Source organism: Perna viridis, chromosome 10 (assembly GCF_037379345.1).
Source record: "Perna viridis isolate PV_CMFRI_1.1 ecotype Kerala chromosome 10, ASM3737934v1, whole genome shotgun sequence".
Lineage (NCBI taxonomy): Eukaryota > Metazoa > Mollusca > Bivalvia > Mytilida > Mytilidae > Perna > Perna viridis.
The window spans coordinates 29031355-29049986 of record NC_142454.1 but is presented as its reverse complement, the minus strand read 5'-3'; the positions used below and the strand labels follow the sequence as shown (position 1 = coordinate 29049986).

Below are 18632 nucleotides of genomic sequence, written 5' to 3'. Positions count from 1 at the left end.
AAAAAAAACATCATTTTTTCATCTTTCAAGGGCAATAACTCTTACAAGGAGTCGCCTGACACCTTTGATCCCGGAAGACCTTTAACGACATTATAATAAGGATTATATCAGCAATTGAAAGAGTTTGGCCAAACCTAACGGTTTTGAAGAAACATGCGAAAAACTACTGTTTGACCCCTCTGTTCTATTTTAGGAACGGTGGCCATGTTTTCAACGGGTCAATTATCCCTACATCAGTTCTATGCAGGATATCCTTAGGAACATTCATAACTAGTTAGGTTCCAATTGGTGAAGAAGTGTCAGAGAAATTTGGAAGGAAATCATATTAAAAATAGAAAAAAAAAATGTCGAACACCATTAATGCTTATATGTAACAGATTAATATGAAAATGTGTCCACCGATAGATTTCATACTGCTGAACACTTTTACCCTTTGACAGAATTTGGCTAAACCGAACAGTTTTTGAGATTCATGAGAAAAACAACTGTCCGACCCCTATGTTCTTTTTTTCAGTAACGACTGCCATCTTTTTCAACGGATCAAACATCCCCACATCAATTATATGTAGGATACCCAAACGATATTCATAATAAGTTTGGTTTTAATTGATCAACTTGTGTTAGAGGATTTTTTAAAGACATACCATAATATGAATTAAAGCCAAAAACGTCGAAAAAAGGCAATTACTCAAACATGGCTTTACACATTCAACATGAAAATTTAATCACAGGTAGTTCTCTTTATGCTGAACACTCTTATCCATATCAGAATTTGGCTAAATCTCACGGTTTTTTAGATATGTGCGAAAAACTACTCTCTAACCCCTATGTCCTATTTTTAGTAGCCGCGGTCATGTTTTTCGAGAAGAAAAAACCACAAAAGTTCTCTTCAAGATACCGCAAGAAACATTCCTATCAATTTTGGTTCCAATTGATCAGGTAGTGTCAGAGGAGAAGATTCTTGAAAAAAATAACATTAAAAAAGGCAACGTACGTCGAAAAAGGGCAATAACTTAAACATGCATATGGTGTTTCAGACTTGAACGAAAATTTGACCACAGATAGATCTCATCACACTGAACACTTCTATTCTGTCAGACTTTGGCTAAACCTAACGACTTTTGGAAATATATGCAAAAAATATATTGTATGACCCCTATATCCTATTTTTAGTAAGAGTGGAAATGTTTTTCGAAAATACTCACGTCAGATCTATGTAGAATACCCCAAGGAACATTCAGACCAAGTGTTTATTATAGAGGAGACGAGTTTTTTAAAATTCTTAACGACGACGACGAACGCCAAATGATAGCAATAGCTCACATGGCTTTAGACCAGATGAGCTAAAAAGGTAAGTCCAGGGTGGACAAAAGAGAAAAGGAAAACTTTGACTCTTTGAACAAATCAGTTTTCATGGTGCAGATGGATACAACGTAACGATCCACGAGTTCATGATTACGACCATAAAGCTTTTGTAGTGATGACTTTAATCTTCTAGCAATAAACCCTGTTCCAGAAGCCTAGTTCTGTAGGGGTAGATGTGATTGTCAAATCCCCGAAACCTGGATTGTTTAACGATGATACGTCATCTATCTAGCAGAGACAGAGATTAAAGGTTCTAGCTAAACGATGTTCCTTCTTTTTGATCAGATCAGCCTCCTAAGACTGAAGGAAAAGGTCAGCGAGTAGAGAACAAATCTCGACTGTTTGTTGAAAAAAAGCGTTCATCACACTGGACAAATATGTTAAATTGTATTTAAAGTTGTGAAAAGATTGTCACCAGTAGCACACCAGAAACGAATAATCAAAACAAATATAGCATTCAGTAATCAAGTAATAATCTATCAATTTACTCCTTTTTAAGTACTTTTGACTGATACATTTGCATAGCCACGCTAGAATGTTTTCACATGCACATTTTTAAGTTGTCGGCTTCAGCTGTTAAATATAATAAAAGTTTGTTTGTATTATATCTGAAACTTGAATCCTAATTTGGTTTAATTGCTGCAAGTTAAATGTCTTTATGTCCCCACTTTGTTTACCATTACCTACAATAATAAGCAAAAAAGAGGCAGACAATACTCGTGTTATACTTATTAATTTCTTTGATGCATTTTATATTTGCGTTGATTAGAATTGTGATCATGTTGTTTATAAAGTTATTAGTTACACACTGTAAGTTAGTTCTTCTTATGAAAGTATTTTCATATAAACAGATACAATCGTCAAGAGAGATGCACACGAGGTCGTCCATTATTTCAATCTGTGTTTAATTGACAATTTAGCCTTGAATTACTTAACATTACTAAACATTATTACTTTTTTATTAAATATCATTAAAATCAATTTCATTCGTACGTATAGTCAGTTAATTCGCTTGTACTTTTGTTTTGTTCAGTATTGATCGATATGACATTTTTATCTGTATAATTAGAACTGGTTCTACATATAATTATAATTCACTGTTGATCCAGTCATTTTCCTGTTATCTTGGAAACAAAATATTTTTATCCCCTGATAAGGACAGGGTCATGAACTTTTAACCGGACTACTTTCAACAATGTTATAATCCTGTCTGAAAAAGCGTGTCTATTAGAAGAGTAATCAAAGGAACCAAGATTCTAGCGCAAATTAAAAGAATTTAGTCCATGGACAAAGACCAGACATCGAAAACAGACAAACACAACAAAGAACAAAACGCTACTAAAATCATTCATACAAAGTACCAAAAGTACATAAACAACTCACACTCCACTCAAAACTGGGAGAATGAACCAGGTGCACCGGTAGGTTAAGCTTCCTCTGTTCAATCAATATGAATTTATTATTGTTTATGCCAAAATATTAAATTTTAAGGAATGTAACTAATTTCGGAATATATTACCTTGTATAAAGATTTTTTGTTCGATTTACGCATAACATTAACTGCTTCGCAAGTTATTCTGCGTAAATCGAACCAAAGATCTAATTAGGCTACATGCCTATCTGTGGGCTGTCGCTCGTTTAGGCTAGAATGGTGTAGTGTCAAACTGGTACAAAACCGAGCCTGTTTAATTATTTGAATGTTTATGTTTAAAGCTAGTAGACCTGGGGTTAAAGGGGGTAATCCAAATAGAAATGTTTCAGTCATTTGAACGTTTGTATGACTCCTGATATTCAAACGTCAAAGTGATACAGATGTGAAAGGGAAATAACTCTAAGTAGGGGATTCAACACCTAGATCAAAGATGTCAGCCTCCTAGAACTTTGCAAATTGTAAACTAGGATATTGAAGCAATGTTGTTTATTGAATATACAACATCATAATTTGATACATGTGTTAGGTAATCATTATATTGAATACTTAAATGAATGTAGCCATTAGTTTGACTAATAAAGAATTTTTCCCATGCTGTACCTCAAAATAATTTAAACATTAAAAAAACTAAATGGTGAACTTTTCTAAAATAATTGTGTTTCTGGTTTTTCAACATGAATGATTCACATGATATTATTTTTGTACGAAAATTGAATTACAGGTTTTTGCAAAGTAGAGGTTCTTGTACAGGCAAATAGTTGCATATCTTTGTTATCATTTTAGTAAAATAAATTCAAAGTTACACTTCTGGGACATCAATAGAATAAAAAAAAAAGATCATATTAAATTGTATATATCAATCCTTTCAAGTGAATTTGACATGATATTCGTTGTTTATTTTCATATTCTGTAAAACATTACTTTTATATACCAGATATGGTTCAGTTTGGCCAGTGATTCATATTTCTAAAAAAGAAATCTTAGTCCTTAATGTTCAAAATCTCCACGGTTAAATTTCGTGAAAAATTGTCAAAAGTTGTACTACAGGTAGATTGATATTATGTACAACTTTAAGGAAAATTGTAACATTGTAAAAGTTTCGGGGTACCCTATGTCTACTACCTCAAAGTGAATCTAATAGCGGCCAATCAAACTACATGTACAATTAGCCTCACAAAGATTAATTATTAAATCATTTTTGATATTCTTTACAGTACAACACATCAAAGCATTTGCATGATTATGAACAAATGTTACAAACCTCATTCTATATCTGTATAATGTCGAGTTCCATTTCTATGTCATTCTCTAATTCTGTTTGAGGTTTTGAAACACCTAGAACAAAGATAAGGAGACGTTAAGGGAACCAGGAAATCTCATTTTCCTACGGTATATTTATGATGCTTCCTAGATATATCAAAAACCATAGACCTAAAGAAAAAGTCCGTCAATCTCCATACAAAGAGACTTAAAAAAAAACATTTCAAAACAACGATAACTTCTTCAAAGATATCTTCATAAACTGATTTAATGTAGAGGATGTCTGATTTCCAGTTTTTATTTGACAATTTCAACAGATGGGCATTTTGTTCTTACTCGATATTTTCCTCTTTGAAAATTGTGATGTTATAATTTTTGAATGAATTCTTTAAGGGCTTGCCAATGACGTGCGGTCCGTACTCCTAGTTGTTGTTTAGCCCATGCATCTCATTTATTCTAATGATTTTGTTTAAAAACGTAAGTTAATAGGAAAAATGCATAGCAGTACTTCTACTTCGTAGTCTAGTCTTTATCAGGATAAAAATTATGCTTTTCACTTTTGTCTTGACCGTTTTGTTTTTCCTCTCAAAATCGTACATGCTAGGTGTGAATAAAGTTTGAAACTATATCTATGCAAACATATACATTAGTTCATATTTATGGAAATACATCAAGGAGTTATTGGGTATTTTCGAAGATTATTATCTATATGTTAACAGTAACTTTAATTTGAAGCTATTGGTGTTTTAATTGAAAAACACATACGCTGTGTCAGGAGAGACTACACCAAGTAGAACGATAACTGATTCGAATATAACAAAATCATGCTGATTGAAAGGGCCTTTGATATTTGCTATATTATACAGGACAATAGCTTACAAAATCCGATCTCTGTCAATTTAAAAAAAAAGCTTAATTGTTTAAAAATAGTTCAATATCAGGCGAATCCAGGGACAACTCACCAAATAATCATAAATAAACGAAAAGTTCTGTTCTTTTCCTTTCATGCCATAGTGTTTGTAGGTAAATGTAAGTTTATTTGTTTTAAGCATAAGCAGATATACGATGTATAATAGTAACGTAAATATATCTTATCATTTCCAAACATCCCTACAAAAAGGGTGTTGTGATGATTGTATTGGTTAATGATCTATTACGTGTTATGTAAGAAATTTAATAAGCTGAAATTAAGAATAAAAAAAGAAAAAAATGATTTTAAACAATCTATAGTTTAAATCCTACCTTTACGGATCTTTAATATACCAGTTGCTAAAACAACTACCAAAACAACTGCCACACAAGATCCAATGCAAACCAACACATGTAAATTGGTACCATCTACCGAACCTTGCAATATTAGGAATGATGATTAAAATTGTGAAGCACTATGTGAAAAACGTTAACAAATATTAATAATATACATGTAGTAGTACAATGTACAAATGTAATGTACTTGTTGCCTGTGCTTCAAACAGATATGTGTACATTGTATTAGTGTGTTACATATTAAGTTTCACTTTTATTCCTTGCTCGTCAAAAGTGTCTTTTTTTCGGTTAATGCATTTAGTAGATTCTTTTTCTAACAGGAGATGGGCGAGCACTTTTTCAATATGATTTTTTTGTATTCAAGTACGAATCTTTATATAACCGAGAAATTACTACATTAATGTTTTCGATATCAGAAACTCTCAGAATGTTTTAACCGATACAAGGAACTCATTCTGAAATACAGATGTACTAGTAAAGAATTAATAATGTCCTTGAACTGATTCGTGCAACCATTTGATGGATCGATGACCGATAATTAAATGATTGCTTGCAGATCGATTTTCGATAATTGGTGATTGGTCTGATCGCAGTTTTGATATGTAACTTGACAGATGACCGGTTTATGTAAATTTAGGAATTTTAATTGGTACGAATAAACTCAAGTGCCATATTCTTTAAATTCTAAAATAGAAAATAGAAATTTTGTATTTCATGAAAATAGCAAAGTTATGTAATTATATGTCTATACTGATATTATTTAGTATTTTCTTTCCAAAAATTGAAAACCGAAACAAACCAATCCGAAAAATATGTTAACCGATCATCGGTCACGAGACATAAAAAATAACGGTGTTCGGGTTTACTGATCGGCTTGAAGGATCGAGGACTATTCGTTAATTGATCGGCGATCGAAGTACAATCGCAATAATAATTTCACGGATCAGTTAAGGTACTGCACGTGAGTCACCCTTTGTTTTACGGTAATAAAGCACGGAAAGCTCAATACTCATACGATAATTTGACTGAACTGTTGAATAGGCTCATTCGTGAGGGATATAATTATGATATTGTTGTCAGACCGTTAGGAATGGCATATTTTGGTATTAACATGGACCCACTCATAGGGTCTTTACATAGGAATTAAAAACAAAATATTCCAAAGCAGTTTTTGGAAAGACATGGGTTGTGTCCTTATTGTACGACTAATGATGTATCACGCTTCTTAATCTCGCATGGGAAGAATTGGAATTTTACACACGATGGGGACATGACTTTTGGTGGGTTTAAACTTGTTTGGAGCTGGCATGTCAGTTAACTGCTAGTAGTCCTAGGTGGTACATTTGTATAATTTATAAACAAGGGAACTGATTTTTAGGTGCGTTTGGTTGTATAATATTTGTCCAGTTTTTTTAAGAGCGGGGTTGTAATGACGCCAAAGTAATTTAACCCACCCCCCCGCATTGTTTACGCATGTCCCTAGTCAGGAACATATGGCATCTGTATGTCTTGTTTCGTTCCGTTTACGTTATGTTATTTAAATATATGGAGGAAATTCTTTTCGCTGAACCAGTGTATAATGATGTTTTGGTGCCATCTTCAGTCTGCCCTGTGGTGTGAGGTTTTTCTCATGGTTCGTTGAAGACCAATGGATGGCCTTGGGCGGACTTGTTAATTCTTGTAGGGTTGTTGTCACTTTGACATTTTACCATACCTATTCTCGTTATATTATTTGTTTCAATGTTTAAACCTAAACCGATAGTACTTTGGAGCAATAGGGAACTTCAATTAGATTTTAAATGGCAAAGATGAAAACTTTTAAAGGCAGAGACATTTTTGCTCTGGTTAAAAAATGCAGAATAATGAGAAATTGGCAAAATGAGGCAAGACTACCATAAGTGATGAAAAATAATATGACAAATACAGTAAACGTAGGAGATATAGGAGAATTGATTTGACCCCCCCCCCTTTATTGAAATGAAAAACAATGTGCATTCATCTGGTTTTATTCCCAATTAAAGGATGAAAGACCTAATTCTGATATTTATCGATGCGTCGATGACTTCATCTTTTATAGCCATATCCGTGCATATACTTCAACAGATGCCAGTATCTGCACATCAGTAGGTATGTCTTTTAGTGTGTTTAATAGTCATTAAGAGCGTGACAGCGCAGAGAGCTATAATTAAATTGAGATAACAAAAACTCAATTTTAATCATTGAATGACACAGAAATATCGATACAATAATAGGCTTATGATTAACATACTTCCGTTTTCTTCATTTTTGTCGTAGATAGATGTTGTCACAGAATTTATACAACCTCTAATATTGTCACACCTGTATTAAGAAAAAACATACTTGTTCTCGTGCAAGTTTCGGTGGCAAGAGAGTAAAAAAAAAACGATAAATCATATTTGTTTTATTCATTACTGACTGTATGGTTCAAAATGGTTTGGTTAAAAGGGTTTCCTTGGATATTTCTTTTTTAAATTCAAGCTAACCTGTTGTATACCGCGTTCGTGACTGGCAAGCAATGCTGATATGTTTTAACTCATTGGTATGACTCAAGAAAGGATGGAAATCTCGTTCTTCCGCAACTGGGTGGAGCTTTCTATTAAGACACCTCAAGTAGATCAACTGATTTTAAGATGTGGTAGTACTGCTATCCGATGAATATTAAAGTCTCATCTATTCCAATAAGAAGACAATAGTTCAAAATAAATTTTCATACCGAAACCAAAACGTGATATCGAAATGGAAAACCAAATCCAGCACCAAAAGGTTCTACAGGTAAGAAGTAGTCTTGCGTGCATCTATTTGTTTATGACATTGAAATATAATATACGAAAGGAACACAGATCTGTCAATTTGAATGACTTAATAGAGAAATACATAGGTACTCGTCCCGAGAGAGAAAATATTTTCATCTTCAGCTCTATGTGCAAAACTTTCGGGGCCAGAAAGATAAAACAAAACAATAGTACGCATTATCTTTGGGTGATAAACATTGCCTGTTGTCATCTGTGTTACAAATGTCCTGTGGTTGCCATAGATGTCACAGCGGTACGAGTTCGAATCCCGTGCGGAGGGAACGACCAAACATTTGCTTCGCAAATTTGACAGTTCTAACATCGTTGGAATTTTTCAGACCCTTCTATAAGTTTACGTTATCTTCCCTGTATCAATTTAATCCGATGGAGCAATGTAGAGAATAGAGTCGTCACATTCTGAGACGGTATATATATATATATATATATATATATATATATATATATATATATATATATATATATATATATATATATATATATATATTATCAATAAAAAAAATAATAATAAACGGAGTAAAGCATTGAGTCACCAATATTTTTTGGTCAACAATGACTTCATGATAATAGAGACGAAACGCGGTAGAACTCTACCAAACAGGTTTCTTGAACAGGATAATATTGCTACAAGATTTAAGTCATCACTACAGACGTTTTATGGTCGTCATCACGAACTACTGGATCATTATGGTGTATCCGTCTGCACCATGAAAACTGATTTATTCAACGAGTCATCTACCTCGGACTTGTCTTTTTTATGTGCACCTGGGCGGGTGTTTCTAGAAAAGCAGTAGACGTTTACTCTACCGGTGCATCTGGTCCATGCTCCCAGTTTTAGTGGATTCCGAGTTGCTCATTTGCTTATATTACTTTGTATGTATGATTTTAGTTAATTTATGTTCTTTGTTGTGTATGTCTGTTTTTCATGTCTGGTCTTTGTCCCTGGATTACATTCTTTTTATTACTGCAATAACCTTGGTTCCCTTGATGACTCTTTATTCATTTCATAAAGGTGACCCTAAAAAACATTTTCAACAAACTTACAGATGTTAATATTAAATTAATTGGGGTCAACTAAGTCAACTTTTGAGTCTTCCTTGGTGTATTGCACCATCATATTACACAAAATGCACCAAAACTAATTCCTTGAGTTTTTTTTACCAAGGTGGCGGTAATTTTAAAATGGCGGCCGATGCGTAGCTATAATTGTCTATCTAGCCGTGGATTATTATTTGAAACGGGTAAAAAAGACCTAGATTTCAACTTTGATCGAAATCAGATAACTTTGAATTTTCTAACTCGTTGGCGGCCATAATAAAAAGAAATGGGGACTATTTCAACATTAGCGGCCGACATATTGTTCAAATCGTCATATTATTAATCGAAACACCCAAAATACTCTTGATATAAATTGTTACAGAAATCTGACCATTTTGAATTTTTACCGCGTTGGTGGCTATTTTAAAAATGGCTGCAAAGACGCACGCAAATTTGTTTAAATCTTTGAGCTGAATATGAATACCTAGTTTCGTCAAACCCTGATCAGCAATTTTGGAGATACATGAGTTCAAAGTTTTCTACTTGAAAATTTTTGTACTCTGGCGGCCATGATATCAAAATGACGGTGGTTTAAATTTTCTAACTTCCTGTAAAGTTTCATTTATACTGGACAAGTCACTTTTGAGAAAACGCACGGACAACTTCAAGAATTTTTATGACAGGGGAATTAAAATAACTATAAGTAACGGCTTAAAAACAATCAGTCTCCGAGCAACTACGTGGTCGGTGACTTAATAATAATAAGAAAGGGGCAAAAACAATAAGTCGCAAAACTAAATACGAGACTAAATAAGTGACAGAGCAAAATTAGAAGGGATCCCAAACTCCGTTTTCGGAGCCTTATTTTATTCTTTAAGAAACCGACCCCTTTCGTCGGGAAACACAATTAATGATCCCAAAGCTTGTTGTGATTGGAATCGCCTTTAATAATAGACCATTTGATTTTCAAAACCATCTTAACTTTTTTCCACGTGACCAAAGCATTGGTAAATTTGCAAACTTAATTTAAATTTTGTATGTTTTTTTGTACAAATCAGCAAATTTAAAATGTTGATACGGCCAGATCTCGCCTCTTTGGTATACTGAAGAATTGTTTCCATTCTACCATCAAATTGATTATCAATTTTGTTGACAAAAATGCTTTGCAGTGAATAACAAGTGTGACGTTAGGAATAAGATAACTGGAAATTCTTATGTGATAATACATCTGAGGTGGTTTACCGGATAACTATAAGAGGATTCAAAATTTATTTTTCAATCATTAAGCTCCAATTAACTACCTAGGCAAGTTCATCAGGTAATTGCCATGTTAACAACGAATGGCCAACTCTTTTCCCTGAAGTAAAAGCAGTAACCACTGTAAGATAGTATATTTTATATCGTTAAATGAAACTTTATTCCAAAAAGGCACATTTCAGTTCAAAGATAGATATAAGGCGATATTAAGTTATGTGTTGCTTTTCTTATAATCCTGAATTTAGATACAGCATGCTGTTATTTGTTTACCTTTCATCAAAAGCGCATTTGCATTTCTCAGAGCATTTGTCACCATAGCTACCTGATGGACACGGTTTGCACACTTCTTCGCTTGTAGATAAGAATCCAAGAGGACATTCTGAATAAACAGACAATCCATAAATAACATTACTCCTGATGCAAAAGCATCACCATTAGTATAGTGATGGCATGAAGTTTGATGTTTTTCTTACGAAGTTTGCGATATAGCGTATTTAGTATGTTTTCATTTTACTCCAGTGTGTAATCGTTGCCATGCACAGAAAGAACATAACAACTTTACACTTATATGTAATGGGTCAAATTATAAACAAAATAACACGAGAGGTAACTACGACATAGATAACATTTATGGTTCATTAAAATATTCTTCAATATTTGATCTTCTTTTCTAGCTTTAGCTTTATCATATTTTCCTACCAAAATTTAAATTGATTAAAGTTGTGTTCACAAGATCAACTACATCCCATTTACGAAAGGATATAAAACAATCCACTGTGAAACTGACAATTAAACAGATGCTTTACCTTTGTCGTCATTTACAACCAAATATTTACACTCGTAAGTGTATTTGCATCAACTAAAAAAACACCTCTTTAATTGCATGCAGTCGAAAAAGCCAAAATTTCTTTTTGGGTGGATTGATATATACAAATTAATAGCCGTCAACACTTTATGTCACACCTACAGAATTTTTTTATACGAAAATATTCCTATGCTATAGGCGATACTGATTACCTTACATGTAAACTGGAGGCTCTAAACACCTATACCTAAGGAATAATCATATCAATTTTCAGTGAATCTCTTCCAGTAGTGTCTGAGAACATTTTTGAAAGTTATTGCATAAAAAATGGAAAATACGAAAAGGGGCAAAAGGTCTTACATGGCTTAACAGATTAACACCAGAATTTGACGACAGATCGATCTTATCATACTGAAGACTTTCATCAAATATCAGAATTTTTCTAAACCTAATGAATTTTAGAGATATATGCGAAAAAAATTTCTCTGACCCACTATGTTCTATTTTTAATAACGGTTGTCATGTGTTTCGACGGATCAAACATACCCATTTCATTTCTATGCAGAATACATTGAGGCACATTCAAACATTCAAACCTTGTTTGGTTTAAATTGGTTAGATAGTTTCAGAGGAAAATAGTTTTTGAAAAACTGTTAACGACGACGGAGGTCGACGGATACCAAGGTATGGCAATAGCTTACATGGTTCTTCGGGCGGCTGAGCTAAAAAAGTGATAACAAAATTCAAACACAGTTGGAGTTCCAGTTTTTGTATGATCGGTTAACGTTATCATATATGATTATTTCGGTTTCGTTGACAAATTATTTTATTCTAAAATCATTCAATTTGCTGAAAGGACGTATTCGAAATATGCTAACAACTATATATTGTTTGCTGTTTATTTATATCTTAACAAATTTTTTAGGGTCAAATGTAAAAAAGAAATATTTATAATTCAACGATAATAAAAACTTGCTGAGATATCAAACGGCGGAGATAATCTGGAACATAAAACTAACACACTTCACTGAGAAAATAAAAGCTACACACAGAGACGATCAGCATGTTAGTTTTAATCAGTGGTTACATGAATCTACTTTCAGCTTCTTGCACGATACCAGCAAGTGCCGCCTTTAAAGTGTCTTGCCCGGTGAAAGAGTTCGACTCGACATATAAGTAGCCACTTTTTTAAATTCAATTTAATTGATGAACCTAGCAGTCCAACTATAAAATGACGTCGTTGTATGAGCAGACATTGATAAAAACGAAATTTCCGAGGGAGTCGTAATGGAAAATACGAATTGTCTTTTTTGCTATAAGACTACATTAAAACGGATCTAAATGATTGAAATTTACCTTTACAGTCACCATTTCTTCTTTCGTAATTATCACAACAAAAATACTGATATATTTCTGTTCCTCCCGGCGATGTTTTGAACCTTCAATGTAATTATGCAAAACTTAACTAATTAATTGGCACTGAATATGATTGACTAATTTGAATAAATGTGATAAATATAGATATATATACATACCGCATGCACTAAGCCCAACGAACTAGACCACTCGGCCAACTTGGTTATAAAATATAGCTTTCGTTAACCGAGTGATACTACCTCGTAAGTAAATCTAGAGTGCGAACATTAGCCCACGATATAACTGTACAGGACAACCTCTGATGGTATCGAGTAAGACAATAGAGAATCTGTAACAGTATACAAATACAGCCACACCGAGTATATAATACATGTAAGAAGTTTAATCGGGTGAGGTAACTCTACCATCTTCCTTGCTAGTACATTACTATGTAGAACATAGCATGCACGGCGAGGATCAACATAGTATGTTAATACAAGGATGCATACATATCTATAATCAAGTCTAAACTACGCCCCACTCTACAATCGACGCGAGGTTGCAAATTTGCAATGCAAGTTTGGTCGCTTCCTCATATATATATATATATATATATATATATATATATATATATATACGTCTCAGACTGTGACGACACTGCTTCATCGGATCAAATTGATACATGTATTTATATATATATATATAAGTCTGTAAAATCCCCAACGATGTTAGAACTGTCAAATTTGCAATGCAAATTTTGGTCGTTCCCTCCGCGGGGCTCGAACTCGTACTGCTGTGACATATATGGCAACACCGCCTGCACTAAGTCCAGCGCCCTAGACCACTCGGCCAGCTAGGCTATATCAAAATATAGCTTTCGCTGGCCGGGTCATATCTCCTCGTAGGATTAATCTAGGGCTGTAACTTAGTACACGATGTATGGTAGTACGGGACAGTTCATTTAGATGTTAATATGTAGGATAGAGGATCAAGCTAATGATGCATGTCACAACAAATCAATATTATACAAAGGTCTCAAAAAAGTTTATATGTATATTGTCTTTGTTTCCTGTTTTACGTTGATGGCTTGTTTTTTTCTTTGCCTTATACCAAATCTGACGCTTTGGTATTATTTGTCAATATTTGAAATTTCAAAATAGTTTTTTTAAGAGCCTTGATTTGTTTTTTGTAGAGTAAAGCAGAATGCAAAACTTCCTTCACATTTCCGGGAATAAGTTCTGGTGGAAATGGTAAGATGAATCGAAGGATTCAATAACATTTAACTTAATTATAAATACTAACTTACTGTGCTTTTCTTTTGCAAACACTTGTCGATGTATTCATCTCCATTGTTAATAAAAGAGTAAGTAATACATTTAAGATCATCATGCCGTACATTATCGCTTATTAGATGATGGATGTTATTGGAATAACAACAAATTCATACAACCAGAATCAAAAAGGCCAATTATTCAAATCTAACTAATATTTCAAAGCACGGAAACGGATATCTATAATTAGAAACTTTTTTTATGATATATACAGAATTTAGATATTTTGAATTTTCGAAAAAACGTATTTGTGCACTCAATATTTGAAAATATGTTTTGGGTGTTAGTGCAACTATTGTATTGTTAACGAAGACTAATTGAGCAGTTTAAAAATTTTATTTTAAATAGACCAATTGTGCAATCTTAAGTGAGCTGGCTGCATAAAACCTGGTCAAGGATAGACACCAACATATGACAGGTTTGGTCAAAACATAGAGAAAAATTAACACATGAAGAAGAAAAAAAACAAAGCACAAAAACACAAGAACAAAACATTTGTACAGAAAAAAAACACGAATTCCTTTAAAACAGTACTGTTCGCTAAAAAAAAAACAATGTCTCACGTTAACCACAAACAAACGAAAATAAAATTTCTTTTAAGAGTGATTTCATGGTCGATGATGTTTTATCACTAATGTGTCATATATTATCTATAGCTAGTCTCATCTAACAAAATATCTTGAAATTATAGACACTTCAGATTAATGGAACTTAAGTTCATGAAGATTACAAAATTTTATTTTTCAATTATGATCAACGATCCCCAAATTTTAACATATGTAATTTCTCTTTGCTGGTCTTTACCTATGAACTTCCATCTACCTATCTTCACATAGGAAACAAAGAGAAACATTAAAACGTTTATGTACTGGCTAGGGTATTTAAATTAGATTGTAGCAGTTTAAACGATACTATGTTCTTGGCCGTTTTTATTTTTCTAGGTACAAGAACCGTCATCCAAGCCATACATGACCAAAGAAACCAAACTTACTGCTGACATTATAGTATAGTACGTGCGGGTATCTCCCATTCTATATTTTATGGTAATATTCTCTTCAAAGCACCAAAAGTACAATACTCACAAAAAAGTAGTTTTAACCGTTGAATAGGCTCAAAAAGGACATACAAGTAGTTGTCAAATCAATAAAGGTAGTTGTTTTTTTTTTCGTGTTTTTTTTTCCTTTTGTTTTGGTATTAACATTTATTCGCGCTTGGCGTCTTCACATAGAAACTAACACACTATTTCTATCTTTAAAAGCAGTGTTCGGCATAACACTGGTTTTGTCCTTATTGTATGACTCATGAGGTACCGTGGTTCTGAACCCCGCATGGAAAGAATTGGGATTGATTTTACAAACACGATGAGGACATAACTGTTTGTAGGTTTAAACTGATGTGGAGCTGGTTTGCCAACTTCTAGATATCATTTGTTTGTTCATTTGAAACGTATACTCATTTTTTTTATTTCTGTTTTGACAAGGGACTCACACCTACCTGAACTGACTTAATGTGTGTTTAATTGTGTAATATTTTTCCACAGCAGCCTTATTTTAAAACGCCCGAAGGTTGGGATCACGTCAAAGTACCTTAACCCAGCCGAATCGTTTGCGCTTGTCCTAATTCAGGAATATCGGGCCTCTGTATGTATTATCATCCTGCCCTGAAGTGATGTGAAGTTCTCCTCGTCGTTCATTGAAGACTCATGGGTGACCCTGAGCTGGTATCCTCTTCCCGGTGTGGTTGTTGTCTCTAACATATTCAACATATCCATTCTTGTTATATTACACACAAACAAAAATGATTCCTGTATACTATTGATTGGTGTAAGGACATATGTCACGTCTTGGTATATATGATTTGTATTAGTAAAAAAACAGTGTTCTTTAAACATAGAGTGTAAAAGTAGCACGAGCTTCGAACAACTGATCTGATCTTCGGGCATAGTTGAAATAAGAAAATAAAAAGAACAAATATGAGTCATAATTCATTTGTACCGTTCGTTTGTATCCAGACCAATATTAGACAAAAATTGAATAGTATCTGAAATGTAACAGGAAAATTCCAATTGCATGATAAATGTCGTAGTAAATTATAGTAGATTGTCTATGTCGGATTACTCAAGTAGGTCCATGTAAATGCTTACACTGAAAATATATGTAAGGATTGCGCCTAAATACATTGGCTGTATTGTCACGGATAGAAAACCACAGACGATATGTTTCGGTGAAAACGTCAGGGCGTTTAGAGTGAACAACAATAGTTCGATCCTTTAGTCTCTTCTGCAGTTGATGCGTGTATTTTCATTTCACATCACACCGCCTACTGTACACCACAATTCACTAAAAGAATAGGCTTTGATTCGAGGGCCATTTTTCAGTTTCCTGATACATATGCGTAGTAAACGTAAACAAAGAAAGAAGGCATAGACGAAAACACAACAAAGCATCACCGACGTCATTAACATAGGGAAGACTCCAGTTTACATAAAAGAAACTAAATTTATAGCATAAAACGCATCAACGAGAAGTGTGTGCAGAAAACGAACTACAATAAATTAATACTCTTCGTTGAAGGTGAAATCCAGCAAAGAGAAAAATTTGTTGTCGTTGATCATAATCGAAAAGGACACTAAAAAGGTTATTTAGGTCATGATGGGTGACGGACGAAAAACCTTTAACAAATTATAACTTTGTTGTATCGATATTTTCGTTATTTCTAGACTGTAAAATGCCAACTTTCAAAACCAATTATCATAATTCTTAGTTCCTTGTATTTGTAGTGTTCGCAATTTCAAGGAAGCTGAGACTAGATAGTCCCCAGATTCATGACATACTGCTGATAAATCATTACCAACCATATACTGTAAACTCAGAATTGTTGCACTGTCTTTTCTGCGGTTTCTGTGATCAATCTGTTTTTTCGCAGATTTGAATTCGCGATAGGTCCTTAAATGGCATTATAATGTTTTTCAAAGAAAAAAAAATCACGCCAGTTTGATATTTGCGTGTTGGGTCTTACCGTGAAAAATAGCGAAGATTTTTACGTTTTACAGTAATCACGCTAAGCGATGGTTCTATTTTCGATGAGTTTATGGTAAACATGAAGCATTTTCCTATGAACCTAAAAGACCAGACATTGAAAACTGACACACACAACAGAAATTATTAAATAACCACAATAAAGCATACAATGTAACAACATGAACAAACAAAATTAGCAACTCGGAATCCACTTAAAACTGGCACATGGTTCAAGTGCAGCGGTAGGGTAAGCGTAAAGACATTTCCATCATCAAACTAATTAAAATGTACCACTATATGATATGATTTTATTTTAATGATAGGCACAGATTTATTATAGAGTTTATTCTTTTCTTCTGAAAAAAATGCATAATTTTGTTTATTTGGATAATTGCGTGGATGTCATCTCTTATTTTAATAGATACTTTTTAATTCACACAGGAGACATGACAAAAAACAATCATTTTATAAACGTTTATAATAGAGAAAAATATTATGTATATATTCGAGATTAATAACGCTTTTTCATCATGTTAGCGCTAAATAAAGTTAGACAGTTGTATTTGTGTTTACCCAACCACCTAGTTAATATGCATTAATAAAAATCGGACGTAACATTCTATTACTATATATGGCTCTGCGGCGTCATTGGTTCTCAATATCCAAATGGGAACATTGAAAAAGCATATATGTGCTCGAAAAAAAATAATGTATCCTCAAAAATAGCCTGTATATATGATGCGGAGTGGTCCACTGATCTGTGTATGGAAACAATAATCGTGTTTTGTACGTAAGAAGACTGAGGTTCTTCTCGTTTTCTGTTTGCTTTTCATTTTCATCAGGCATACACCCCGTGGTGAATACACCACTATTTGGCACACAATTTTTTAGGACTTGAAAAAAGGGTACAACGAAAATAGTGGCATTCTGTGAATCGATCTTTCTTTGACACTGGGTTATATTAATAGACAAGCCAGATAGATCTAATTATGACAAAGAGATAGCATGTACGGCTTCTTCTATTTTTACAGGGTTCGGCGACCCGTGACACAGGCATCGACACAAGTGTATGACTTCGATAATAATTAAAAGTATAACTTCTTTTGTCGTACGGATTTTGAAATAAAACAATTTACATGGATAATTTGACACAATACACAGTATACATTACATTATTATATTGGGTGACCCTAGGTGAGTTTAAGGAAGGAGCTTTTCTGGTACGGAGAGTATCTTTTTATATATAGGTCAGTTAAAACATTTAATTTTAGCAAAAAGATTAACATCATGAGTAAGCTACAGCACGAAACCCGTATGGGTTATGAAATAAAATGATCAAAAACAAATACAAAATATACAGGTTCGTATCATCGTATTGTCAGGAATAACGTTCTGTTAAAACGGTTGAAATATTTTCATCGAAGAATCGAGATCGGAACAGTTTAAATCTTAGAATATGAATTAAATTTACCGTACGTAATAAGTTCAATATTACATGACAAAACATAATGACATATTTCTTTGTAATGTTCGAACAGTAAAGGTGTCGTCTCACTGTGGATACATGTTATAGTTTAATATTTCTGACGGTGTTGATCATTTTCTTCTCGAAGCGGTTTAAATTGATACAACGTTAAGTACATATTCGTTGGCAAACCAAGACTTTTAATA

General features: G+C 33.4%; 1 protein-coding gene across 3 annotated transcripts in view; it reads right to left on the bottom strand.

Moving 5' to 3' along the window:
• The window catches only part of LOC148605274 (uncharacterized), a 70843-nt gene extending 56748 nt beyond the window's left edge, over window positions 1-14095 (bottom strand). Inside the window, exons 1-7 of one of the 3 annotated variants that reach the window (XM_088548495.1) lie at window positions 13917-14092; window positions 12611-12693; window positions 10720-10828; window positions 7593-7663; window positions 5300-5404; window positions 4059-4132; window positions 1800-2048 (exon numbers count right to left, since the gene is read on the bottom strand). In XM_088548495.1, the coding sequence (XP_088404621.1) occupies window positions 4065-4132; window positions 5300-5404; window positions 7593-7663; window positions 10720-10828; window positions 12611-12693; window positions 13917-14008 (528 nt within the window). In that variant the 5' untranslated portion in view covers window positions 14009-14092 and the 3' untranslated portion in view covers window positions 1800-2048; window positions 4059-4064. Of the gene's footprint in view, window positions 1-1799; window positions 2049-4058; window positions 4133-5299; window positions 5405-7592; window positions 7664-10719; window positions 10829-12610; window positions 12694-13916 lie in introns of those variants that run through there. The other 2 variants (XM_088548496.1, XM_088548497.1) reach the window with 2 other exon arrangements.
• Between the last annotated feature and the right edge of the window lie 4537 nt (window positions 14096-18632).